The sequence below is a fragment of the Lissotriton vulgaris genome, chromosome 11 (genome assembly GCF_964263255.1).
Source record: "Lissotriton vulgaris chromosome 11, aLisVul1.2, whole genome shotgun sequence".
In the NCBI taxonomy this organism is placed as follows: Eukaryota; Metazoa; Chordata; class Amphibia; order Caudata; family Salamandridae; genus Lissotriton; species Lissotriton vulgaris.
In genome coordinates this window covers 846300943-846328045 of record NC_141699.1, presented here as the reverse complement: position 1 = coordinate 846328045, position 27103 = coordinate 846300943, and the positions used below count along the sequence as shown (strand labels likewise).

Here is a 27103-nt window from a genome sequence, read left to right as displayed (position 1 = left end):
CAGTGCGTCTTTAGACAACCCCAGATGTGCTTCCAGGACACCCCACTCACATGCATCTGGTGTATGTTGTGTGTCTTTGAAATGGGTCGTCATTTTAGTGTTGCTTTTTATGCATCTAAAGTTACTCCTGTGCTCCATTATGCGGACTTTGACCGGTCTGGTGGTCATGCCAATGTAAAGTACACCACATTTACATTTCATAAGATAAATACAGTTAGTAGTATTACAATTGGTGTGTGTGGCCATTTTCCAGTGTACTCCATTTTGGAAACTCAGTTCTTTTGTTGCTTTTGTCAAGAAGCAAACGGAGCATGATCCACAGGGGTAATGCCGTGTCACGAGGGGGAAGGTCCCATAGTGCTGTTTGCCCCCTAGTGTGCTGTTTCTTGGGTCTAGTATGGATCAACATATCTTTGATGTTGTTCGTTCTCTTGAATGCGAACTTGGGAGCTGGTAAATTAAGGGTTCCAGTCTTGAGGATATGCCAGTGTTTGTGGATTATATTCCTTATCCGATTGGAATCTGGGGTATATGTGGTGACACACGTGATGGAAGGATCCGGTTCTTTGATTTTATCTTCCAGGAGGCTCACACGAATATTGTTCTAAACCCTCTTGCACACATTGTCTACCACCTGTCGTGGGTATTCTCTCTGGAGGAGATCTTGCTTTTTAGAAAGAGGTAAAAGAGGCGCAGAAAGGGAAGAGGGGTGCAGAAAGAGAAGAGGGGTGCAGAAAGAGAAGAGGGGTGCATAAAGAGACAAGAGAAGGTGCAGAAAGAGAACAGGGGTGCAGAAAGAGGCAAGAGGGGTGCAGAAAGAGGCAAGAGGTACAGAAAGAGGGAAGAAGGGTGTAGAAAGAGGGACGAGGGGTGCAGAAAGAAGCAACAGAGGTGCAGAAAGAGGGACGAGTGGTGCAGAAAGAGGGACGAGAGAAGCAGAAAGAGGGACGAGAGGAGCAGAAAGAGGGACGAGAGGAGTAGAAAGAGGGACGAGAGGAGCAGAAAGAGGGACGAGAGGAGCAGAAAGAAGCAATAGAGGTGCAGAAAGACAACAGAGGCACTAAGAGGCAACAGAGGTGCAGAAACAGGCAACAGGGGTACAGAAACAGGCAACAGGGGTGCAGAAAGAGGCAACAGGGGTGCAGAAAGAAGCCACAGAGATGCAGAAAGAGGCATCAGGGGTGCAGAAAGAGGCAAGAGGGGTGCAGAAAGAAGTAATCGAGGTGCAGAAATAGGCCACAGGGGTGCAGAAAGAGGCAAGAGGTGTGCAGAGAGAGGGAAGAAGTGTGCAGAAAGAGGCAAGTAAGTGCAGAAAGAGGCAAGCCGTGCAGAAAGAGGCAAGTGGTGTGCAGAAATAAGCAAAAGAAGTGCAGAAAGAACCAACAGAGGTACAGAAAGAGGCAAGTCGGTGTAGAAAGAGGCAAGCAGGGTGCAGATATAAGCAAGAGAAGTGCAGAAAACCAACAGAGGTACAGAAAGAGGCAAAAGAGGTGCAGAAAGAGGGAAGAGGGATGCAGAAAGAGGGAAGAGGGATGCAGAAAGAGGGAAGAGGGGTGTTGAAAAAAGGGTGAAGAAAGTAGCAACAAAGGTAAAGAAAGGGAGAAGAGGGTGGAGAAAGAGGCAAGAGGGGCGCAGAAAGAAGCAATAGAGGTACAGAATTAGGCAAGAGGGGTGCAGAAAGAGGCAAATGGGGTGCAGAAAGAGGCAAGTGGGATGCAGAAAGAGGCAAGAGAGGTGCAGAAATAAGCAAGAGAGGGAATCGAAGGGAACCCAAGAAATGGTGCCGAACCGGAGAGCAGCAATTCACATCCAAACCTGATGGCGGAAACAATATTCTAACAATGGAGTCAATGCTCATGCGCACTATCACTGAAAGGAGGAGTCACCTACCTCGTGACTGGAAAAGACTTCTTAGAACAAAAACCAAGTGCAAACATCCTGACCCAACACTAGATGGCTGGCTATGCACAGCATGTGATCTACAGTCTATTTAGTCTCCCTTCCTCTTGCTTCACTTTTACCTGCCATGACTAACTTTGCCTTCCATATATAGAAGATTTTATTAAATTAACTCCACTAATACTCTGGCTTTCGGTTTGGTCTAACCAGCTTGCAGCTTTTGGTCAATCTGTTATCACATGTTATTTTAAGTGCAAAGAGGGCCTTCAAATCCCCAGTTAAGGATGCTTTTATAAACATTAGGGAGACAGGATCTATTTACGGACAAAGCTAGCATACATACATCAGACAGACAAAATATAAAAGCAGCTTGAAAGATGTTGCGAGTATCATCCGTTTCCTGCCTACAAATTCTCCAGTGTGCCCTTCTTCGACCGAAAGGTAAGGCAGGCCTGGCAAGTGGCGATGTCACCTTCAGGGGGAGAAGCAGAGATAGCAGAGCTGATGATGGCTGGTCCACGGATACTTCGAGTGGCACTGGGTGCAGTATAGGAAGGGTTTCCTTTCCATCACTGACCTGGCATTCACGTCAGCTAGGGCCTGTGAACAATGAGCAAAAAGCCCAGTGAGGAGGCTGAGGCTCTGACAGAAAGACTCCAAGATGAGGCTGATTGTGTTCGCCAATGGAAAAATGAAGTGGGATTGTGGATCTGGTTGAGCTATAATATAGCATTGGAGTTGAGTAGTAGAGTGGACCCAGTGGTATACATTCAAATTTCTAGCAATGTCCCACAATTTATTTTTATTTTGCTTGGGTTCTGCCCAATATTTAAAAAGGAAGTCTATAACGATTTTCAATAGCCCATCACTACGAGTGAAGGTTCCCTCTAATATCTTCACCTGCACATCGCAGCCCTCATCTCTCCAGAGCCCACTTAATTTTCTATTTTGAGATGTTATCTCCATGTCGCTATGCAGCACACCAAATACCTGTTGCTAAGGGAGGTAAAAAGTGTATCTGTCCACTCGCATAGCAAGGAGTGCCCGTGTAGCAACTCCTCTCCCTACCTATGGAGATGCACTGATGGAAGAAAATGAATCCTTCATCCAGTGCCTTTATTCTGCCTGCAGAGGAGACGTCTTCAAACATATTGATACAGAGTTCCCCCTTCAAAACTTTTTTTGAGTGTAAGGCCCACCTCTTGACAAAAATGTCTAGAACCTGGTACTCATCATTGAGGACCATCAACAACAAAATCCCCCTATTCCAAAAGCAAGTATTTTTTTTACATTGGGGAAATAATTTTAAATAGTGTTTAGCAAACCAAAGGTCAGTGAGCATGGGGGCGTTGTCAAAGGTGTGGCTAAAAACAATGGGCCTCATTAATGAGGAAGTGGCGTAGGGCACCACTGCAAGTCTTCTTGCTGTAATACCCTACGCCTATGTGAAAGGGCAGGAATGCATCGTATTTATTAAATACAGTGCATTCCTTTCTTTTAACATGCGTTGGCGCACAATACTGCTACCTAGCCTCAACACAGGCAGGACTTGTGTGCATGAAAAGACACCTTCCTGCACAAGAACAATCCTGAGAGGCGCTTTCCTATTTCTGTGTGTGCTACAGAATGCAGCACACATGAAAGGGGAAAACTGTTACGCTGGCTATGGGTTTTGGCGCTGCCCCAGATTTACTTGATTTTAGAAATCTAGAGCATTGTCAAAATACATGGGTGTTGCATGGCAACACCCAATGCAACCCCCATGGAATGCCTCCTTGACGCAGAGTAAGGCAACGCAGCAACTTGTGCTGCTTTTTCTTACTCCATATCTATGAGGCCATGCTCAGCCACGCATGGTGACATTGTGTCACCTCATAGATATGATTAAGATACTTGTGCTGCCTGAGCATCACAAAAGCAACACTATGTGAAAAACACGGTCAGTGTAACATTGAACAGAATGTTAATAAAAAATGTTTTTGTTTTTTTAAAAGTGACACTCTGGTGGCGCAAGTCTCTCATAAATAAGCCCCAAAATATTTTGTATGTTTCTTTTTAGGTATTTCACCATCAGGTAGCTACATATAAAATAATTAGAAAAGTAAATAAAACACAGTTGTTACTGAGTGGCAAATGCCCTGTTGTACATTATGAAACCTCTATTAGTGCACTGCAGAGGTCTGTGTGTAACCAGAAAGGCACATATTTAAATCTTGGTTGGTGCAGTGAAGAATAGTGCCTTCTGTATTTTTTGTGCTATGAGGTCACAGCCTTTGACAGAAAGCACTGCGATTACGTAAGTAATTATTTCATACTTGAATTACACACAGTATAACATAGACTGCTACAAAATGTGCAAATAGTTTGATGATAAAATGGTGCTTCCACAATGTTGTTTTAACCCTTTCGATGCTGATGACGAGCTCAGCTCGTCATCACCCACAGGTGGCGTGTGCTGATGACGAGCTGAGCTCGTCATGTATCGCGGAAAAGGGAAAACAGCCGCACAGCGCAAAAATCGCCGCAGCAGCGATGCGGTTAAGTAATACCAGACTGTAGGTAATGCAATTTTGTTTTACATAGCTATTCCTTCAACACCTCCTCTTGAGTACTAAGTGCTGTGTGAATACAATTACAATTAAAAGCAAGAAATTCACAGTCCCATTGTTAACTCTTTGCACAACCACTCAAAAAATAAAGCAACAAATCTTTGTTATCACAATGCTTGGAATGATTCATTCAATTAAAGCGGAACCGGCTCCAAAGCATCCTTTACATTTGCAGATTACCCTTTACATTTGCAGATTAACTCATAGTATACATTTGCCTTTCATTCAGGCAAGCAGGCACCCTTGCACAAACGCTTATTTAGCTGTCTGCCCGGCATAGTTCACATCACAGGAGACTCAATTAATGAAACTTCAGCTGAAGCAGTTTAACAATCAGAATTAACCTTCCCTGGATGGTAGTCTTTTTCCGAAACAGAGAGCAAACGTTGTGGAGAAGCGTGGCTCAGTGGTTAGAGGCGGCAGACCCGGAAGCTGAGATCGGCCGTGGACCAGGGTTCGTTTCCCCGCCTCAGCGGGTCTCGGGCTCAAAATTCCACGGAGTCGACAATTCTCGCTCTGGTGCCTACTCGACTCACGGGGTCACACTCTGCGACTCTGGGCAATAGCTTGCTTAATCTCCACTACGGCCCCTCGCGGCGGGATGCCTGGCTTCCACCTTGTGGATACCCGGCCGGGGTATCTCACAGGGGAATACCAGGACGGGTTCCCTAAGCAAGCGCCTTGAGACCCCTGGGTTAAAGCGCGCTATATAAATCGAAGCACATTTACATTTACATTTACATTCCAGGCAGAAGTGAGACTGGAGAATGTGCACCCCACTTCCCAGGTCACCAAAGCTCCCCTGGGGGTCGCATCCCACAGATTGAAGACCTTTGCTGTAGAGTGTTGGAGGCAGGCACAATGAAGTGAAAAATACAGGCTATTAGCTAGCTAATGTATAATGATGATAATCCCTGGCAATATGAAGGCCCTGGCCCAATGGTGCTAATTTCTGGTAAATGGCAGACCGTGACACAATGGTAGTAACACATGGTAGCATGCTGAGCCTGGTACAATGGTGGTAATTTCTGCAACATTGATCCTAGTATGCTACAGAGATTAGAGAGCCAGAGAGCTGCGAGAACGCCAGAGCCAGAACGCCAGAGCCAGAGACGCCAAAACAAACGGGTGAATGCCGCTGCTGCTCCGGTACTGCTCCTGTACCGTCGGTACTGCCAGTACTGCCATCGGCCCGCAGCTTGCGGACCGCTTCAGCCGCGCCTCAGTCGCACCATAACCGTGTCCATAACCGTGTCCTGTCCCGTCTTTGCGGTTCTTGCCGTGGAAACAGCGGTAGTGTGAGTAGCTCGGGGCACCCTGCTCGCCCTGATCGCCCGCCGGCCTGCCTGCCTGCCTGGCTGAACTTCCGCCCCCGAGTGGAGCGGCATGGCACGGCGAAGTCCGCAGCCGGCTTGGCTCGTCTTGCTTGTTGCACCGAGGGCAGTGAGTGAGACCAGACCTGATCTGCTTCAAGCTGCCCCACCCACGAGGAACTGCGAGCGGGTGTGAGCGCTACGTAGAGCGCTGTAAAAACAACACCGCTGAAGCAGCAGCAGGAGCTTCATTCAGACTACAGTCTCCCTCGGCGAGCCATCTACAGAACCGGCACTTAAGGTAGGGCCCAAAGATTAACTAGTGACAAGCACAGCGCGGACTTAGACTACCGTATTCCACAGTAGGACAGTAATTGCGGTAGTCCTCCCTCAAAAAAGGAGCCCTGTGATGCGTCCTTTTAACTAGAGAGTGCCCCAAGCGAAAACACATTAACTCGCCACAAAGCACTGTTTTTTCATTTCAAAAGCCCTTCTTCCTTGAATAAACTTCGCAGGCTCAGGGTTGTGAAAAGCATATCGGACCATGCTAAAAAGGGCTTAAGCGTTTACCATTCCAGGCACTTTTCAATACAACACTATTATTGGAGTACATCTGGGGAGTTCTGTGCAGCACAGACACGAGAAAGTGATTCAACTTGCCGGGATACTAGACTGTTGGTGGCGCTTGATAGAAGAACCAAAGCATCGTAGCGGCCACCTACAGCTGATGACTTTCAACAAAACAATAGCTCACAGCCCAGGCCAGCAATCAAATCCCACTATTTCTTACTGCCAGAGAGCGCCAGAGAGCTGCCAGAGAGCTGCCAGAGAGCTGCCAGAGAGCTAGAGCCAGAGCTGAGTGTGCAGCGATCTAAGGCAGAGGAGCCGCTAAAGACCGCCCTAAGACTGATTCAAGATCCATCTACGCTGCAATCCGCACTCACTTCTGCGCAGTAGCTCCAGAGGCCTGTGCGGGGGGAGGTAAGAACCAGAGCAACGCAGAGCGGCAACTAAATCCACCTTTAGCTCTCAGACAGTTATGACGTCAGGAAAAGTGAGAAGGTCTCTCACAAAACCAGCATCCAGATGGAAAAGGGGGGCAACAAAAGATGCTGGAACCTCCCCATCACCCACAGACGACAATCTCAGTATAACAATAAATGCAAAGGAAAACGAAAACTCTAATGAAACCAAAACCAGCAAAGAAATTATTGATGACATGGGCTGCCTCTGGTTCACAGGCTTAGAATTTACTAAAGACAATAATCCTGCAGCCACTACGGGCCAAAAAAATGCATCAAAACCAAGCAAACCATTAAAAGGATTAAAAAGAGCCAGAACTGAAGACCTCATAACTATAGATGGAGAACCAGATACTAAATCTTCACACACTTACCAACCAGAAATCTACACGAAATTTGCATTCCTAAAACTTCCTGGAGCAGCAATTTTTACAAAAAACGGGAACTTGGAACAACTACCCACTCCCTTGGAACCTGGGAAGATAGAATATTCCCCACCACAAGCACAACAACTATCGGAAGCAGAAAGATCCCTAAAACCTGTAATGGCGGACTTCCACATCAACAGTTACCAGATGGTACAAACTGAAATCGGGCCAACAACTAACGGAAAAGAAGAAACAACTCCACATCAACAGTTACCAGAGGGTACAAACTGAAATTGGGCCAACAACTAACAAAGGAAAAGAAGAAACAACCCGCACGACAATAGAGCGGCCAGTGGAGTTTAGCAGTCCACCAAATATAGTATTAAAGAGCGCTCAAAACACACAGACTCTGACCAGAAGGATAAAAGCAGAAAGCTCCCCGGTCAAGGACACCTCTCCAAGTGGGCCAAGATTAAACGAAGCACTAGACGCCTCCATTATTTTCGAATTTCAAGACCCACATGATTGGGGCGACCTCTTATCCCGATCACCGCAGAAAAAAGCCCTGAGTGAGCAGGAAGGAATGGGAGCAACATCTCAACCGACCAGCACCCCTCCATCGATGCTCACGAGCTCGCGGGACACTCACCAAACGGCCCCTACAGAGCAGAGAGATGCAGGCCGTCTTAACACACCAAACGCACCTAAAAGTCAGAAAAAAGAGAACACCTACACCACAGCCAACATGACCTTCCTTGCATCACAGGAGTGGCAAGACTTAGTGACGGCCTACAACCTAAAACCCTGTAAAACCCCCAGTGGCACTAGACCGGAGAACGAGAGTAAAGGCTCGTGCATCACGTTCTGGGCAAATCTACTAAACACAATACAACTATCTGCAACAGCTGTACAATATCAATCAGAGAAATTAGATCTGTAACTAACAGTATTACAAACATTTGCAGAGTTCACCTCAGGAATCTAGAGGAAACTAGGCGACTTAAACGGTCTCATAAAAAGGGGACAGGAAGCAGCAGAACTTTCAGTGCTAGCAAAAACAGAATGTGACTGCTTCCCAATAATAAATAAGATATCGATGCTACCAACTATGCTAGAGAACCTCCTGGACGAGCTGAAACCTCTCCAGGCACCGGCCCAACAGACAAAGTCACTAAGGGAAACAAGACTAGGAACCCACAACGGAAAGGAAATCAGACTCAAGCAGAGAAGAAGCAACTCCAAAACTGGAAGATCAGCTCTCCTCAAGCGACTCAATCGCCAAAAAATCTAACCCCAGCTCTCTCGTCTCCCAAAACAGAAAGCATAGCAGCACCTACAAACTCAAGAACCCGCCAGAAACAAAAAAGGAAAGGCAGGAACAGGAGAATGATAGCCATAACTCAAGGACAGGAAAGTCAGCTACAGGAGTCCTTCCGCCAAGAGGAAAAAGAAGAGACTGCACTTTCGCACAATGAGACCGAGCAGACCTCTACCACAGGCAAAGAAATGACCTCAGGGAAAAAATTGACCGCCGCAAGGACCTCCGACAAACTCGACAAACTCAAAAAACCAAACACAATAGAAACAACTGCAATAACAACCGATGATTCGGGACGCAAGGAGGAGTTAAACACACAAAGTACACAACAGCGGAAAAGTCTTGAGCAAGAGCCCCACGAACGTGACATAGCTAGGAGCCAAAACTCCTTGCCTCAAAGCGAGAGCCTGCAGGCCCTGAAGCAGGATCAGGGAAACTCCTCCGACAAACTTAAAAAACCAATTACAATAGAAGCATTTGCAACAACAACTGATTATCCTGGACACAAGGAGGAGTTAAACACACAAAGCATACAACAGCGAAAAAGCCCCGAGCAGGAGACCTATGAATGTGGCGTAGCCAGGAGCCACAACATCACGCCTCAAAGTGAGAGCCTGCTGACTCTGAAGGGGGACCAGGAAAATCTCAAACCAAGGGAAATCACAGTCATAGCAGACCACAACTGCGACCAATCCTCCAACAGGGCCAATGACCCCGGCCGCACTGCAGTCAAAGAACCACGTGCCACTCCATCCAACAAGATAGACATACTAATATTCATCCCAGAATATAAAACCAGAGGCGGAGTGGACGTTTTGAACAGAGGGAACATTATAAAATTGATAAACTCAATCGAGGGCCTGGACGGCATATACTCAACTGACCTACTCGACATCGAATTCCTACCTGCACCAGTGCAGAATAAATCAGAAACAACTAAGACGACATGGTCATCAAATGACCTGGTCGATCGCATCTTAGGAAAGCTGACCAAATTCGCTCAGTGGGGAATAAAACTTGAACCAGGCAAAAGGCCTTGCTACCCAACACCCTTTCTAAATGAAGGGGGAAAAGAACACCGCCCCAAAGCTACATCAATATTAAAAGGAGCACTCAGTCACTCACCAGGCTACCAAGGGAGGCCTTCCTATATCGAAGTGGCAACAATAAAATTTCCAACTTCGAACTCTGACATAATACTGCGAACAAAAACAAACAGAGGTGGGCACTGACAAGAACACCCAGCAGAGCCCCCGGGACTCGCAAATTCAATCACCCTCAGAATATGTATCTGGAACATCAACGGCTTGACCGACAAACTAGACGACCAGGACACATTAAAATACTTAAGGTCATTTGACCTAATACTACTCCAAGAAACTTGGGAAGTAAAAGAAATATCCCTGGGAGGATATATGATGCAAACTTCCCCTGCAACCAGGACATCAACCTTTGGTCACAGTTCAGGAGGACTGACAATTTTTGCCTCAATATCATCAATTAGATCGATGAGGGAAATAAAAACCAAAACCATAACTCCTAATGTGTTACAGGCGGCAGTTATCACACTCAACACTAGGAAGCCGGACCGCCCTCTGGTAATAATCGACTCCTACATACACCAGAAGCACAAGCAGAAGGGCGCAAGAGAACTGGCCAAGGAAACAGCAAGAATCCTGGACGAGGGGGAAGCTGAGGACTTAATCCTGGCAGGAGATTGCAATCTTTTTCTCCTTGGAACCGCCGCGGACGAGGAACTATCACGAGAACTCGACAGAGCATGGGGAATGCCAGCGCAAGCACAAGTGCCGGCAACTAAACGAACAAAGTGCTCAACACAATTGCTAAAAGATCTAGAGCAATTAAACTTAAGGGCGCTGAACGGACGGTTTACAGAAGACACCCCCCCAGCATCAACTTACCACTCCGCCACAACCTCCTCTTATTTAGACTATGCATTTGTAACGCTTCCGCTATTTGACGTCATCAGCTCATATCAATTGGGTGCCAGTGACCAAAGCGACCATCTGCCACAAGAAATAGTCTTAAAGCCTTTTAGTGGGACCCCCAAGGAAGTCAGGGCAACCGCAGGCTCTGAACATACAACAGACTTCAACGTATTAGAGTCAAACAAGACAATATCGAGGCGCTGTCTATTGACGCGAAGGAGCTAATGCATTAGTCAAGTCAAAACCACTTTATTCGATTTAGTTAAAAATCATAAAAGCATTCTACAATCACATCACAGGAAGGGCAATACAAGAATTCATAAGCAGATACAAAAGCAGCAAACAGTAATAATTTCATATACATAAAAATACATCATATGAGGAAACGACAGTAATGATTAGTTAATTAATATACATTATAAAAATACATCTTAAAAAGAGTCAATACTCAATAAAATAGACGTTTAAAAATGCAAACAACATCCCTATCAATCATCATCACAAAACACTAATATTTACATCTTTAAGTCTTTTCCTCCTGATCCTAACCGCTGCCAAAAGGTAATTGGCCACGCTAAACATGGCCAACGCAGAATCCAATAGTTGGAGGTACAGGAGAGCGGGTTTTGCTTGATAAAAGGCTTTATCCTTCAATAGTGGAACCAGGTATTTCTGTCTGGGCTCAGCAAAGAAGTTACAAAATAACATAAAATGCATATTGTTTTGTGTAGAAAAACTATCACACTTGCAGACAGGGGCATCCTCCTCCTTAAACCAACCTTGACTATCACACAAAACAGTATAAATTTGATTAAACCGAAGTTTTACCAAAAGCCACCTATGAAAGGGGATGGTGACGATAGTAAGGTACGGTTGGATGGTAAGACGCGTAATGGTCAGGTAGTGGGCTCTGACCGTGGGCTTGAGTAATTGGCGTTCCTCCCTCTCCACATTTTTCATAGTTATAAAGTTGGCCTTCACCCAAGCTAAATCTGATTTCTTAAGACTCTGAGGGGCCAGAAAAATATCAGGACGACCCAGGTCCAGAGAGCACTTATGTATATATGAAAGCCAAATAATGTTTTTATAATTATCTAGTTTTAAACAGTCCACCAGTATTTTATGATTTAGACCCAAGTTTTTATTGGTCCAAAGCCTTATCCATAACAAGATAGGAGCCATAAGAAGGGTATCCGATATATAACCAAGCCCTACTTCCTGGTGAACCGAGAACGTGGCTGTGGATTGGGGAAGCCCTAAGGTGGAACGCAGGAATTTATTTTCTTCCCTTTGAACTGGTTCGCTATTTACATAGCCCCACAGACCCGAGCCGTACCTGGCTATTGCCACTGATTTTGCCCTGTACAAGTTAAGTAAGGCACCTGTTGGCTTCCCGCCCAGTCTCCTAGCAAAACTTAGGATGGCAGTGGCTGAGCTTCTAACCGCCTTAGTTTTAGCTACAATTTGCGGAGCCCAACTCACCTTGGTGTCAAAAATTACACCCAGATATGTAAAAATTTTAACATTAGTGATCACGTCACCGTTACAAAAAAACTTTCTGGAGTTGTTTTTACCAGCCCCAAACGCCATGACGTGTGATTTGGAGTTGTTTATTACTAGGTCTAATGATAACATAAAATCGTTAAAAGCATTTAAAAGTTTTTGTAGACCTATGGGAGTCCGAGCTATTAAAGCGGCATCGTCCGCGTACAGGAGAACTGGAATACTAGTTTCCCCTGCACGCGGAGTATCCAAGGTAGCAGTTAAAAGAGTTTCCTCAAGTGAATTTATATACAAGGTGAAGAGCATGGGAGCAAGAATGCAGCCTTGCCGCACGCCCCTGCTGGATTTGAACCAAGCGGTACGATTACCTTCTTGGTCCATTCTGATTGAAGCTTTTAGATCTTTGTGTAATTCAGCCAAAAAATGTACAAAGGGGGGGATCAAGACCCAGCTTTAACAACATGGTCCACAGCCGAGCTCTATTCACCAAATCAAAAGCTGTGGACAGGTCCATAAAAGCAACAAAAATTGACCCTTTTTTAACAATTGTATATTTCGAAATTAACAAATGAAGATTTAAACATTGGTCCTCAGTCCCTCTCCCAGCGCGGAACCCATATTGGGCATCTACCAGAATATTATTATCTGTGGACCAGGTGTTAATTCTAGCAAGCAGGACTTTGCCCAAAATCTTCATAGAAGAGTCCAATAGCGAGATTGGTCGAAAACACTTTGGGTCGCTTCTTAGGCCCTTTTTAAAAATAGGTACTATAATGGCACATGACCATGTTTTTGGCAAACCCCCCTCATACACACAATTAAAAACATTAGCTAAAATCTCAGCCCACATCTCCGAGTTGAATTTGTATAGGTCCGGGGGCACCCCATCCGGGCCAGGGGCTTTATTAGCAGCTGAGCCTACAATTGCCAGCTCAACTTCTGATTTTGTAAACTCTAAATTAATGGGAGAAAATGGGGAGTAAGGTATTTTAAACACCTCGGCAATTTCGTTGGAGCCATATATATTAGAAAAATGGTTAATCCAATCAGCCTCAGATATGTTAATTTCAAGATCCAAATTGTTTGTATGAGAGAACAAAGGATTATTAATAATAGCCCAAAATTTGGAGCTATGTTTAAGGGTTACGGGGTCCATCAAAGAGTCCCAGGCTTCATCTTTGATGGCTTTTTTTCGAAGTTTGACTGCCAGAGCATATTGTCTTCTTAGATCTGCTACCAAAGTCCTATCTCTAGGCAATTGTTTAAGACCTTTCAGCAGGGCTGAGTGTGCCTGTGAGCAAGAGTGGTCAAACCATCTACACACTGGGGCAGAACCCCTCCCTGGTTTGACTCTGAGCTCTTTTTCCACTCTGGCACAGATAGCTTCAAAGGCACTCACAACTTCCCCTCCCCTCGTCTCTCTATTCCTACATTTCCCAATTTCGACTCCCATATCTTGCACAATAAGACCATGGAAATCCTCTGGACAGACTTTACACCATTTAAGGCGTCTGCCCTGGTCTTTACTCCTAACATCCCTTATAGAGGTAGCCCTTACTACTCCTTTACACAAACCAGAAAGAGCATCCAGGACCAATAACACAGGGTTGTGGTCACTAAATCCACTAACAAATGCATTATAAAACAAAACATAACGCAGGAGCCCTGGGGACATAAAAAAATAATCAATAATTGATTCACTGCCCCTTGCGTTGTACGTGACCACACGGTTTGTTGTATCTGAGAACCCTGGTTCATATAGGTCATTTGATGAAAGCAAGTTTTCCATCGCCACTCCCTTAGAGCTATGTTCAAAGTGTGGCGGTGAGGTGTAATCAGGGCCATTTTCGTCAATAATCTGGCAATGGGACTCACACAAATGAACATTAAAATCACCCATCATTATACACTGAACTAAAGTGGTTTGTTTTGACATGTATTTAGTTAAAAAGTCCGATAGACCATCTAAAACAAAATTTGGGGGTCCCCCCTGCATGGAGTTGTAACAATTTATTAACACAATCTTATTCTTATCAGCCAGACGAATTTCCACCAGCTGAAAATAGTAAGAAGAACTAGGGATTACTCTAACATTACCTGCAATTTTAACTGAAACAAGGAATAGCAAACCCCCTCTGTCCCTACCCGACGTGGAACTCAGGGCATCAACAAAAAAAGAAGTGTATCCTTCTACCCAGAAACTTTTATCTTTCATCCAAGTTTCTTGTAATGCGACAATATCATGGTTCTTCATAGATTGTAACCAAATAGGGTCATCCTGCTTTGCCCGTAGGCCCGCGATGTTCCATGATACTAGCCGTATGTGCCCTTCCCCTAACTGTAATGGGTCGTTAATAACAGTCTCACTTCTGACAACAGGTAGGGCCACATCAGTATTGCTTGGGAGTTTGCAAGTCAGGTTATCCTGTTCAGGTACAGGTTCTAGTCATTCAATGTCTATTCTATCAGCTAATGCCGAAAACATATTTGACAATGGTAGATCATTGGAAGGTGTATTCCGCACAGCATTTATTACACCATTGCCTTTGATTGGCTTAGTCAACCATACATTAGTAGGCATGGGTGAGATAAGATTGTCCTCTGCCCAAGTATTATCAATAGACTGTGCCTTGATGTTCTCATTTACAACTGGCCCATAAGGTCGGGGATAAAAGAAACCAAGAGGCATCGCCCGAACCCCTTTACCTAAAGGATCTAGAGGGGAGTCATCCCAGAAAAGTCGACTCGCGACATTCTTAGATTTAAAATTTACAATAACACAGTCTCCAGAAACCTCTTTCTTGCTTCTACCCACCCAGTTTACCCGTCTACTCATTACAATATTGTCAGCGATATTACTTTCACCCGTGCAGTTTGCATTACACCATTTTTTAACGTGCCTAAGCAGGGACTCGTGGTGCTCTACCGCCCCGTCTTCAAGTTTAGGCACGTTAACCAAGATTGCAACAAAGGGTGTTGCATCCGGAGGTAAATTTATCGGAGGTACCCTTTTTTCCGAAACCACCCCCTGGCCTCTAGGCCTTGTGGGGCAACCTGTACTGTGGCCAACCTCTGTCGTGGGGATATATATCCCATTATCTACTTTCCCCTTTGGTGGCACAGGTTTGACAATAGGTAAAAGAGGGATATTGAGTGGTCTAGTTAAGGGTGGGTCACAAACTGTAGGGGCAGTAACCTGCACAACTGGAGGGCATGGAGCCAAAGGCATAGAGAATGCAGAGGCCCGTGTATTAAGAACATCATTGATACGATCACATTTTGCCATAAGGTTCTTAACACAGTCCTTCAGAGTTTCATTAATATCCGAGGCAATCTGGATTAAAGCAGTCTCAAGTCTATCTGTGAACAATTTTTCCAATAAGGCCATAATGCCTTCCTCTGTCAGAAGGGTTTGCTGGGTGGAACCAGCCATGGTTAAAGCAGACCTTCCAGCATCCCCGGGGTTCATAGGGAAGTTAGGTATCACGGTTTCGGGTAAAGCTGGGCATGGAAGAACTGTGGCTGGAAGTGACAGAGAAGGTCTACAAGCCTCAATAATGACCCGAGGCTCCAATGGTATACAGCTTATGGAGGAGTTCGAGGACTCAGCAATCCCAGGACTAGAGGCAAGGCCCAATTCACGCTCAGACTCAGCAATCTGCGATGATAGTTCCCCCACCTTAGTTGTAAGATATGTGAGTATACTTGTTGTGTGACCAAAGCGACCATCTGCCACAAGAAATAGTCTTAAAGCCTTTTAGTGGGACCCCCAAGGAAGTCAGGGCAACCGCAGGCTCTGAACATACAACAGACTTCAACGTATTAGAGTCAAACAAGACAATATCGAGGCGCTGTCTATTGACGCGAAGGAGCTAATGCATTAAGGGACCTCCGCCGGAAACCAAATAGAGGTCTGGGAAGGGTTTACGAAGGCCCTTGGGACCAAATATGCAACTAAACCAATAGCGTCTAAAGGCAAACCCTCGAAGGCTACATCGAGAAAGACAAGCACACCGGAGATAAAAAGACTCAAAAGGGACATCAAGCAAACTTTGAAGCAATTGGGCATACAGCCTACAAAAGAGCCCCTACATTACATCCTACGTGGTTTAAATACAAGTCTGAAAAAGGCAACCTGGGAAAACACAAGGCAGACGAATGATTAACTTTGGGTAAAAAAAATAAAACACGATTCAAAACAAAAAAACAGCGCCAACTTTTGGAAAAGGATTCATAGCCTGCACGGCCAGGGCACCACGGGATAAGCTCATATATATCAGAGCCAGTTTGGGCAGATTACCTGCACAATCACTTTAATCAACCCAACGAAGACAACTCCACAGGTTCGACAACACAAGGAAACGAGCTTATTACGGAGATCAGTGAAACAAGGAAGGTAGAAAAAGGGCCCAGAAATGCAGGAGAAAACATCAGAGTACAACATGACCAACAGAAAGCAGGGGGAGAAAAGAAGAACAGCACATCAACATGCAACACTGAAAACGACATCAAAATAACCATTAAGCGGATAAAAACTCAAATAAAGAAGGGGAAAACGGAAGGAGCCCCGGGCCCAAACGGGATACCACCGTCAATATTCAAGCATGACATCGAATTCTGGAGCAATATCTTAGTGCCACTCTTTTCAAGCACACTGGAATTAGAGACATGCCCAGAATCCTGAAAAGGATCTATCGTAAGCCCCATCTATAAGCAAGGAGACAGGAGCAATCCTGCCAATTATCGGCTGATAGCCCTACTAGATATAGAGGACAAATATTATGCTGGCATACTATTAGAAGAACTGACTTCATGGGCAGAGAAAATGCATATAATTCCACCGACCCAAACAGAATTCTGCAGAGGACAGGGTACTTCCACAAATATCATGGCTCTATCCCTACTTACAGATGCGGCAAAATTAGGAAAAAACTTGCTGCTCCTGTGCTTCATAGACTACAGTGCAGCCTTTAACCATGTGGACCGGGGCAAATTATGGCAAAAGCTTGAAAAATGGGGGATACCCCACCCCCTCTTGAGGCAACTCATCCTACTCCACACCAACACGTGGCTCAAGATCAAGCTGGGAGACGGGACGCACCTTTCAAGGCAAATTAACACCTCCAAAGGCCTGAAACAAGGGTGCGTCCTAGCCCCGACCCTGTTCAACCTTTACCTGGCAGATCTACCAGGGGAACTGGACAGTACCAAATCGCACGCCCCTCGACTAGGGGACATTACGCTGACCAATCTCCTCTATGCCGACGATCTTGTCCTAATAAGCCGCACTCCAACAGGCCTCCAACATCTTTTGAAAACTACTAGCTCATTCTCGCATCGTAACGGCTTAACCCTCAATTTGAAAAAAACAAGAATCATGGCTGTGAAATACAAGAAGGCCAGGAAGAACAATTGGCTCCTGGATGGTCACAAATTGGAGCAAGTGACGTGCTACAAATACCTGGGTGTCCTACTGGATAGCGGAGGGTCGTTTAAACCTCAATTAGAGTCGCTACACCGAAAAGGAACCATGACATTCCTCGCGATGAAACCCTTGAAGAAGTTTCTGCCTGACCACACGCTCAACCCTTTTCTGCAGGTACTGAGAGCTCGTTTCCAGCCGACACTAACATATGGGAGTGATCCAACTTTTGGAAAAGACGCTCTGACAATAGACAAAGTAATCGCCAGAACCTATAGGTCAATCTTCCAGCTTCCCAGTTATGTCTCACCAGCACAAATCCGTCTGGAGTTCGGGGTATAAAAGCAAAAAGTGGAAAGAAGGGGCAGCTTCATAAAATGCTGGCACAAGATCAGAAACCCAGAGCCAGGCACCCTAAATTCCAACCTCTGAACTGAACTGCAAAGACGCGAACGATCACACGCTAGAGAGTATCTGACGGAATCTCTACAAAATCTCGAGCTGACTGGCCTTTGGAACAGCCCAGTAGACCACAAACACTTTAAAAAGCGGGTAACAAAAGTAACTAAAATAACATCCCTGCTGGAAGACGAAGAAACTCTGGCAAAAAGGGCACACGGATGGATAGTCTTAAATGACTATAAAACTCTAAAGCCTCAAGTGTATTTAGATCAAGGATTTAAACAGAAGATTAAGGAAAAATTCCTAAAGCTGCGGTTAGACATTCTTCCAATTCTCCCTCATCTGGCTCCATGGAAGAGGACTCAGGACGGCCAAATTTGTCGACTCTGCAAAATAGGTCCTGAAGATCTAGTCCACACAATATGTGTTTGTCCCAGTTTAACGGACCTAAGGAGAACACTATTACGTGCAATATGGAATCAGAAGGGGATTAGATCCTGCCGACAGGCAGTCAAACTGTGTTACAATCTGCAAGAGATCCAACTAAACTGCAGAATTACAAAATACCTGGACGCAGTGGCAAAAAGAATTAATGAAGCACAAAAAGATGTAAATGTGCAATAGCCAGACATTGCCCTGAGCATCTCTTTGAGCTCTCAATCTAAACGAAGTACATTAACTGACTAACTGACAATACGCACTACGCAAATAATTTTAAATGTTTGATAACCAATTTTTATGTATTGTAAATTGTGAGTTTTAATTAACTGTGCAATACATGTACTATTACTACTATTACTAGTATGCTACAAGTAATGCCTTGCAACATAATGGCCTTTGTACAATGCTGGTAATTCCAGGAAACAGGCTGGACTTGGTATAAAGCTGCTCATCATGGGCAACATGATTACTGGCGCACAATGGTAGTAATCCCTGGCATTCTGTTGGCAGCAACAGTATGATGTTGCCAAAGAACAAATGTAAACCATTTTGAATATATTAAAATTCAGACTGGCAAAGAGAAGAGAGTAACCAGTACAAGTGAACATATGCAACAGGTATATCAGTGTACGTACTTAACTAACATCCTTAAAACTCAAGACAAAAGCTTTGCCAATCCCCAGGTTTTGGGGAGGGAGTTGGACAGGGTAAAACCTAATGCATTTGATGTTTCTCCAGGAATCAAGCTCATTCACACCATTTTCTCCAGAAATCTCTACTGCAAATGTTTTTGAGAGCCACCTCTTATACACCCAATATATCTATCACCTGTCTTTTACTCACTCAAGATTTGTCAGGGTATCCAAGTTTTCAATTTTCTGGATTTGATTATCATACAGGTCCAGATCTTGGAGGGTGACCAGATGTTGCAAATTCTCCACATGCTTGATTAAGTTTTGACGAAGGCACAATACCTAGGGTAAAAGAATAGAAAACTGGAAGAGTTAAAGTGTAAGGTCAGGGTGAAAAAAAAGAACCTTCTCTTATATTAGAAGTAAAACCTAACATGAGAAGAGAGAAGCAGAAGACTAGATATACTTCATTCATTCCATAAGGATGACTAAACAGATATATTGAACTGACTGCTCACAGTCAGTTATGTTGACAGCATCTATACAGAAGCCTGAAAAAGCAAGAAAAGTAAAAAACGAATTATTCGAGTAGCAGTAAAAATGACCCTATAGAGTAGTAAGACACAGAGCCATAAATTAAAATTTCCCATGTTGCAATGTCAAAAAGTCACGGGAATCAATCAATCAGGGGGATAATAAGTGAACTACTTACCCGTAAGGTTCTCAAGGCGCCTTGGGAGGGGGGCTGGGGGGTCAGCGGTTCTGTTTCAGTAGAAGAGCAAGGTTCTCAGAGCCTTCCTGAAGGTGTCCAGGGAGAGGGCACGTCTGATGTCGGTGGGGAGGTCGTTCCAGGTCTTGGCTGTGATGCAGGAGCAGGATCTTCCCCCTGCTCTAGCCCTGCGGATGCGCGGGATTTCTGCAAGGCGGAATTTGGTGGAGCGAAGGTTTCTTTTGGGTACGTGGAGGGTGATTCTATTAAGGTATTGGGGTCCAGTGTTGTGTAGGCATTTGTAGACCTAATGAGTATCTTGAAGGTGACTCTTCTCGACGGGGAGCCAGTGGAGCTTGCATAGGTGTTGGCTGATGTGTTTGTGTCCAGGATTCCAAGGACAAGTCTGGCGGGGGTGTTCTGTATTGTCTGGAGCTTGCGGAGTAGGGACTTGTTGATGCCGGCGTAGAGGGTGTTTCTGTAGCAACCTTGGCCGAAACCCAGTGGAGCGGTCCTATGCAGCTTTAGAGGAGTTTGGCTCTGGTTCACCCCTCGGCCGTCACCTACCCAGCCGGACATCAGACATTGTTTTCATTGTCTCCCCGTTGAGTCTTCCACCTGCATTCTTTACCCCAATTTCCTTTCCCATCTATCTTTCACTCCTCTGAAGACGTATGCACACGCTAATAACTAATTTATTGTGTATTCTCATGTTGTTTTCTCCTATGTCTATACTTTAGTAATTATGTAACCTGTAACTCACTGATCCTCATGTAAAGCACTCTGATACCTCCGGGTCTAGCCAGCGCTATATAAAACTTTGCAAATAAATGTGTGTGGTTGACTGTCTTCCTTGACCCGGGGGGGGGGGGGGGGGGGGGGGGGGGGAGGCGGCGGGGGGAGAGAAGTTGGCCTGGTATATGCTGTCCACTATTCTAGTGGGCACCTTGCACCAGTCCAAACGACACTTATTGATGATGGTTGTAAAGTCAACATTATACAAAAATATCCAAGTGGTAGCTATGAGAGCAGCCTTCAAGCTAAGACTTCAGAGAGCGAATTAAGCAAGTTGTTTTACCAATTATAAACTCGAGTACCAAATGAAAACACACCACACAAGGTATATATCAAATATATATGTATTTATTCTAAACACAACCCCTCTGCACTCTTTATGAAGTCAGAGGTAAAAGTACAATACAAGGAACCTAATTAGTATACAATAAGTTGCACATTATACCTTACGCCCTAGAGGCCTCACAAACCATATACTAAAATAGTGGTATAAGAACCACGTCTGGGATAGAAAGCAGTCCTAGGGCATTGCTGGGGCTTCTAGGAACAACCAAAGGTTAGGATGTAGGAGGCCCACGGGAGACACGTGCAGTGTCTAAACACAGCAGCGGGTTACCATTGACTTTCTATAGGAAACAAACAAGTTACAAATTTACAATTTAAAGATACTTCCGGATGGACTACGATGGAACCCTCTTAGACTAGAACACTTCGAGAGTCAAGACCCACGAGAGCACCGGAGTACTCGTGTTACCTCACCCAGGGAAGCCGGGTGCATAGGTGCCTTTTGGTGTCTGGTTTCGTCGTCGATTCCTATGGAGAGCTGCGAAGAAGAGCTGCAGGCGACCAGAGGAAAAGTGTCCGGGTGGATCCAAGTGTGGATCGAACAGCTAAAGAACCTGAAAGCAGAAGGGACAGAGTCTAGGTCACTAGCCAGTGATCAGGATGGCGATGGGAAACTGCCAGCCAATGTTGGGTGATTTCAGGTGAAAAGGTGAAGTTTGTCTCTTCAGCCACGAGGTCCAGGACGCGACGACGACGACCAGGAGCTGGATTCGAGCTGTCCCACGAAGGATATAGTTGACTGCGGTGTCGGTATCCGGATTGGACCTAACAAGCCTTGGCAAACGCAATCCACACAAGGTTTATTGGTATCGACCATGAGCCAGTTCATCCGAGAGGAGGCAACAGGGAACTGGCCTTGAGACAGAGAGAGGCAGGCTGGATATGCAGATTAAGCTGCATTGAACTCGGTCATGATACAGAGGATGAACTGCATTTCTTCCTCGAGTTGTTGACCCTTGACTCTCCTACCTCTCCTTGCTATAGATATTTCCAGGAACACAGTAATAAGCAGGCAAACTCGCTACAGCCTTTATTAGGAACATATAAATAAACAGGCATAAATCTAATTTAATATCGATCACTAATAGTACATATGTTCATTTTATAAGCGTACAAATTACAATGTCTGTTCTTTTTGTAGTCGAGTAAAATGCTGTTTAAATGCCAATGTGAACCATTGAATTTGCCAAGACATGTCCATTGTAACAGCCAAAATGATAACTTTGGTTTCCTTGGTCCTAATATGTAATATTAGAATATTCTGTCTTACGTGCGTTGTGAGACTGATTGCACATACCATGAAGGTTTAAGGATGCGACATAATAGTACATATGCTCATTTGACAAGCGTACAAATTATAAATTACAATGTCTGTTCTGTTTGTAGTCTAGTATAATGCTGTTTAGATGCCAATGTGAACTATTGAATGTGTCAAGACATGTCCATTGCAACAACCAAAATGATTACTTTGGTTTCTTTGGTCCTAATATGTAATATTAGGATATTCTGTTTTGCGTGCGTAATGAGACTGATTGTACATACCATGACGGTTTAAGGATGCAATATAATGTTTTACTCTGTATGCTCACATCTCTCTTCTTATCCTCTATTTCTCCCCTTCACTTCTTTATAGGCTCTCTGTTAATCTACCTAACCATGATGCCAACCCATGAGACGGGGAAATAGACAACCCTGCACTTATTCATGCGCGCTGTATTTCGTGCGGTATTCCTTCTGTAGCCCCGTTGACAATATATACTAGGGGTAGGGGCCTTTTTCTCTTACAGACTACACGCGCACTGCATATGGTGCGCCGTTCCTCCCGTGGAGCATGCGCTACATTCTCTCACAGATTACACGCGCTTTACGTACGGTGCGCCGTTCCTCCCGAGGAGCATGCGCTATATTCGCCCGTCTGAGACTCTTGACACCAAAGACCAAGGATGAACAATTGTTACTTACCTGTAAACAGGTGGTTCTCCAGTATTGGTGTCTTTCATAGATTCACATGCTTGAATATTCCCCGTCGTCGAAGTGGAATATAATGCTAAATATATATATAAATATATATGTACACATAATATATATATAACAAAGAAAGGGAAACATAATAGAAACCTCAAAAAAACGATTCCTACATAGGAATGCATGGTAAAGAGAAAAACTAATTGCAACACATCAGTGTCATTATGTTAGTCCAAATTACAGCCAATCAGGCGCCAGCACCCTCTAGAACCTTCTCCTCAGAAGCTCAAGCCCTTAGATTTTCGTAGCACAAGTAACTAAGAGTGCATGAGGAGAAGAGAGCCTCTGAGGGGAGGAGGGTGGGTCGCATGCGAATCTATGAAAGACACCAATACTGGAGAACCATCTGTTTACAGGTAAGTAACAATTGTTCTTCTCCAGTATTAGGGGTGTCTTTCATAGATTCACATGCTTGAATAGAATAGAAAGCAGTAACCTCCGAGAACTGAGATTGCTAGGCACATATATGGAAAAAGCCAAGACAGTACTAGAAATAATACAGTCATGTAACACATCATAGCAATCGCAGTAAGACATAAAGGAGGGGGAACAGAGGCTCACCTTATTGAAAAAGATGGCGAAGCACTGCCTGTCCCACTGCGGTATCCGCTTCATTGATGGCATCCAAACAGTAATGTCTGGTGAAGGTGTGCCTGCTGGACCATGTCGCTGCACGGCAGATCTGATGAAGTGGCACACCAGCAAACAAGGCGATGGATGAAGACATCGCCCTCGTAGAATGAGCCCTCACTGTTGATTGCAATGGTCTGCCCGCTTGTAGGTGGCAGAAAGCAATGGCTGAGGAAAGCTACAGGGCAATAGTCGGTTTAGAAATTGGATGTCCCTTGCGCAGGCGTCCGTAGGCAATGAAAAGTTGGTCGGACTTGCGGAAAGGGCAAGTTCTGGCAATGTAAAACTTAAGACATCGTTTGATGTCCAGAGAATGTAAGCGCTGCTCCGCCTGAGATTTTGGATCCGGAAAGAAAGTCTTGAGAAATACAGGCTCATTCAAATGAAAATCCGTAGGTACTTTAGGCATGAAAGAGGGGTCGGTCCGAAGTGCCACCCCGTCAGGTTTGAACTGTAGATAAAGCGGCTTGACGGTAAAAGCATGAAGGTAGCTCACGCGACGAGAGGAGGTCAAAGCCAGCAGAAGTGCAACCTTCCAAGTGATGAACTTGATATCCGCCCTGTGGATAGGCTCAAAAGGTGATTTCATAAGTTGAGATAGTACAACATTGAGGTGCCAAGCTGGAGTAGGGCGACGCACAGTTGAAAACTTGCGGAAAAGCCCTTTGAAGAATTGACGTATAATCCGTGATGAACAGAGGGATGAAGAGCCATCATGTCGGAAACGGGATATAGCCGCTAAGAAAACTCTCAGTGTAGCATGAGAGAGACCTGACTGAGCGAGGCTCAAAAAGAATGGAAGGAGCTGCTCAGGAGTGGAATGGATGGGATGGATATTGGCCGTAGCGCACCAATGACAGAATCGCTTCCATTTAAGTTTGTAAGTCTTGATGGTAGACGGAGCTCTAGCATGAGCTAGGATGTCTCTGCACTCCTGGGATATGTTTAAACCAGCCAACTCAAGGTGCTCAGGTTCAAAGCCCACAATTGTAGCGTTGAGGGATCTGGATGACACACTAAGCCCTTGTCCATGGTATAGAAGGTCCGGACGAGGACGTAGAGGAATAGGCTCGCACAGGGACATTAGGAGTAGCTCCGAAAACCATGCTTGTCTGGGCCAACGAGGAGCAATCAGTAGGATGTGGCAGGGCTGCCTCCGCATCTTCCATAGTACCCACGGCATCAATGGGAGCGGCGGAAAAGCGTAAGCGAATAGACCTCTCCAGTTGATCAAAAGGGCATTCCCACGGGACTTTGGGTGGGGATGCCAACTTGCATAAGACGGGCATTTCCGGTTCTCCGGCGTCGCAAAGAGATCCAGATCCGGGTGACCCCATTTGCAGAACACACGATCCAGAGTCGGTTGGTGCAGCTCCCATTCGTGTGTCGAGGAAGTGGACCTGATTAGAGAGTCGGCCAGGAGGTTGGACACGCCTGGAAGGTGGACAGCTGTCAAGGTGATGTGATGGCGAAGAGCCCATTCCCAGATTGACTGGGCGAGGCGGGACAGAAGCGGAGACCTGGTCCCCCCCTGCTTGTTCACGTAGTGCATACTGGTGGTATTGTCCGTTTGGATTAGCACTGACTCCCCGTGAACAACTGGGAGGAAGGACTTGAGCGCCAGAAAAATCGCCATTAATTCTAGCCTGTTGATATGCCATGTGCGTTGCGTCCGCGACCACTTGCCCTTGATGGATAGGCCCTGAAGATGAGCGCCCCACCCCTCTAAGGAGTCGTCCGTCGTCAACGTAAGGTCTGGAGCGAGGAAGGACACACCCATTCCCAGATTTACGGGCTGCGTCCACCAAAGTAGGATCGGTTTCATGCGAGCTGTGACAGCAACAAGGTCGTTGAAGGATCCGGAGACCTGACGCCACTGTAAGTCCAGTTCTTCCTGAATGGGACGGGCGCGCAACCTGCAATTTGGGATCAGTGAGATACAAGATGAAGCCATTCCCACAAATGATTTTAACGTCCGAACAGAAACTGACTGTTTTCTTCGAATAAGGGAGACCAGACGAAGAATCTTTAGACGTCGTTCGTCCGAGACGAACGCCTTTGAGAGCTGCGTGTCTAGGATTGCTCCCAGGAAAATCTGATCCGCAGATGTGCAAACTGTGACTTTTCTTTGTTGATGGTCAACCCTAGAGACCGAAACACTTGCTGGCAAAGGTGCGTGTCCCGATCCAGTTGATGGTGGCATTGAGACTTGAGAAGGCAATCGTCTAAATAGGGAAAGATCTGAACTCCTTGTAGACGCAAGTGAGCCACCACCGGGGCCAGTACCTTCGTGAACCCACAAGGAGCTGAACGCAGTCCGAAGGGTAGCACCTTGAACTGATTATTTATTGGCCCCACTTTGAAATGCAGGTACTGGCGATGTCGTTTGATTATTGGAACATGAAAGTATGCGTCTTGAAGATCTATGGTGATCATAAAATCGTCGCTGGATAGAAGACGCAGAACTTCCAGTAGTGTCAGCATACGGAATGATTGTGACTTCAGGAACTGGTTGAGAGCCCTCAAATCCAGAATGGGTCGCCAATCTCCGTTCTTCTTGAGTATGAGGAAGAATCGAGAGTAAAAACCTCTCCCTCTTTGATGTATAGGGACCACTTCGACTGCACCCTTCAACACAAGAAGACGGACCTGTTGGAAGAGCTCCTCGAGATGTGGAGGAGGTGGGCCACGAGGTGGAGTGCAAGGAGGAATCTCTGTCAAACGGGGTCACACCCTGGAGTTTACAATGTCCAATACCCAGCGGTCCGAGGTGATCGAGGACCACTGGGAATAAAACAGAGAGATTCGCCCTCCAACACTTTGAGAATGGCACATGTCATTGGCGTTTCTGAGTGGTGCCACGATAGGACGACTTTCCTCTGTAAGGTCTGGAGGGTTGCTGATGAGACTGCTGGTTGGACGTGTAACGTTGGCCGCCCTGAGTGTAGGAGCGGTATTGTTGCCCTCCTCGGAAGTTGGAAGAAGTGCCACGTCCGCGCGCACCTCGAAAGGACTGTTTCCGAAATTGGAGCGTGCCCAAGGACTTCGCCGTATCGGTGTCCTTTTTGATGGACTCGTGGGCATCATCGATATGGGATCCGAACAGTGATTCCCCATCATAAGGCATATCCAATATTTTGCTTTGGACTTCCTGTCGGAAGGAGGTGGACTTTAGCCAACCCTGTCTTCGGAGTGCAGCTGCACTTGCCAGGAGGCGGAAACCTGTGTTAGCGATATTAACTGCACAGTCGATTTCTTCCGCTGCCCTTTGACCATCGGTGAGAATCTGTTGTGCATCAGTATTGGATGCATCAGGTATGAGTGCCATGAAATCTGCAACATCTGACCACATCTGCCGGTCATAGCGTCCCAAGATGGCTAAAGCATTGGCTGCTCGGACAGAAGTTGAGGCCATCGTTGAGAACTTGCGGCCAATAGCATCTAAGCGTCGACCCACTCTATCCGGAGGGGATGTGATTTGGGACGCTGGATTCCGAGCTCTACGCTGTGCGGCCTGAGTCACAACAGAATCCAGTTTGGGATGAGAAGTCAGGCAAGCTGGAGAACCAGTGGGGGCCTTGTACTTCTCAAGGCGTGGAATCTGAGCAGGTAAGGAATTTGGAGCTTTCATTAGGTTAATGCCCTCTTTCCACACGAACTCAATAATAGGAATAGTGTGTACCTGCTTATAAGGTTTATCTTTAAAGTCATAGAGAAAGCA

At 45.6% G+C, this 27103-nt stretch overlaps 1 protein-coding gene across 1 annotated transcript in view; it reads right to left on the bottom strand.

Annotated features, from left to right (window-relative positions):
- Positions 1 to 27103, bottom strand: part of PPP1R7 (protein phosphatase 1 regulatory subunit 7) — a 1034080-nt gene that overhangs the window by 463435 nt on the left and 543542 nt on the right. The window contains exon 5 of the mRNA XM_086943981.1: positions 19090 to 19220. Coding sequence (XP_086800107.1) covers positions 19090 to 19220 — 131 coding nt within the window. The remainder of the gene's footprint in view (positions 1 to 19089; positions 19221 to 27103) is intronic.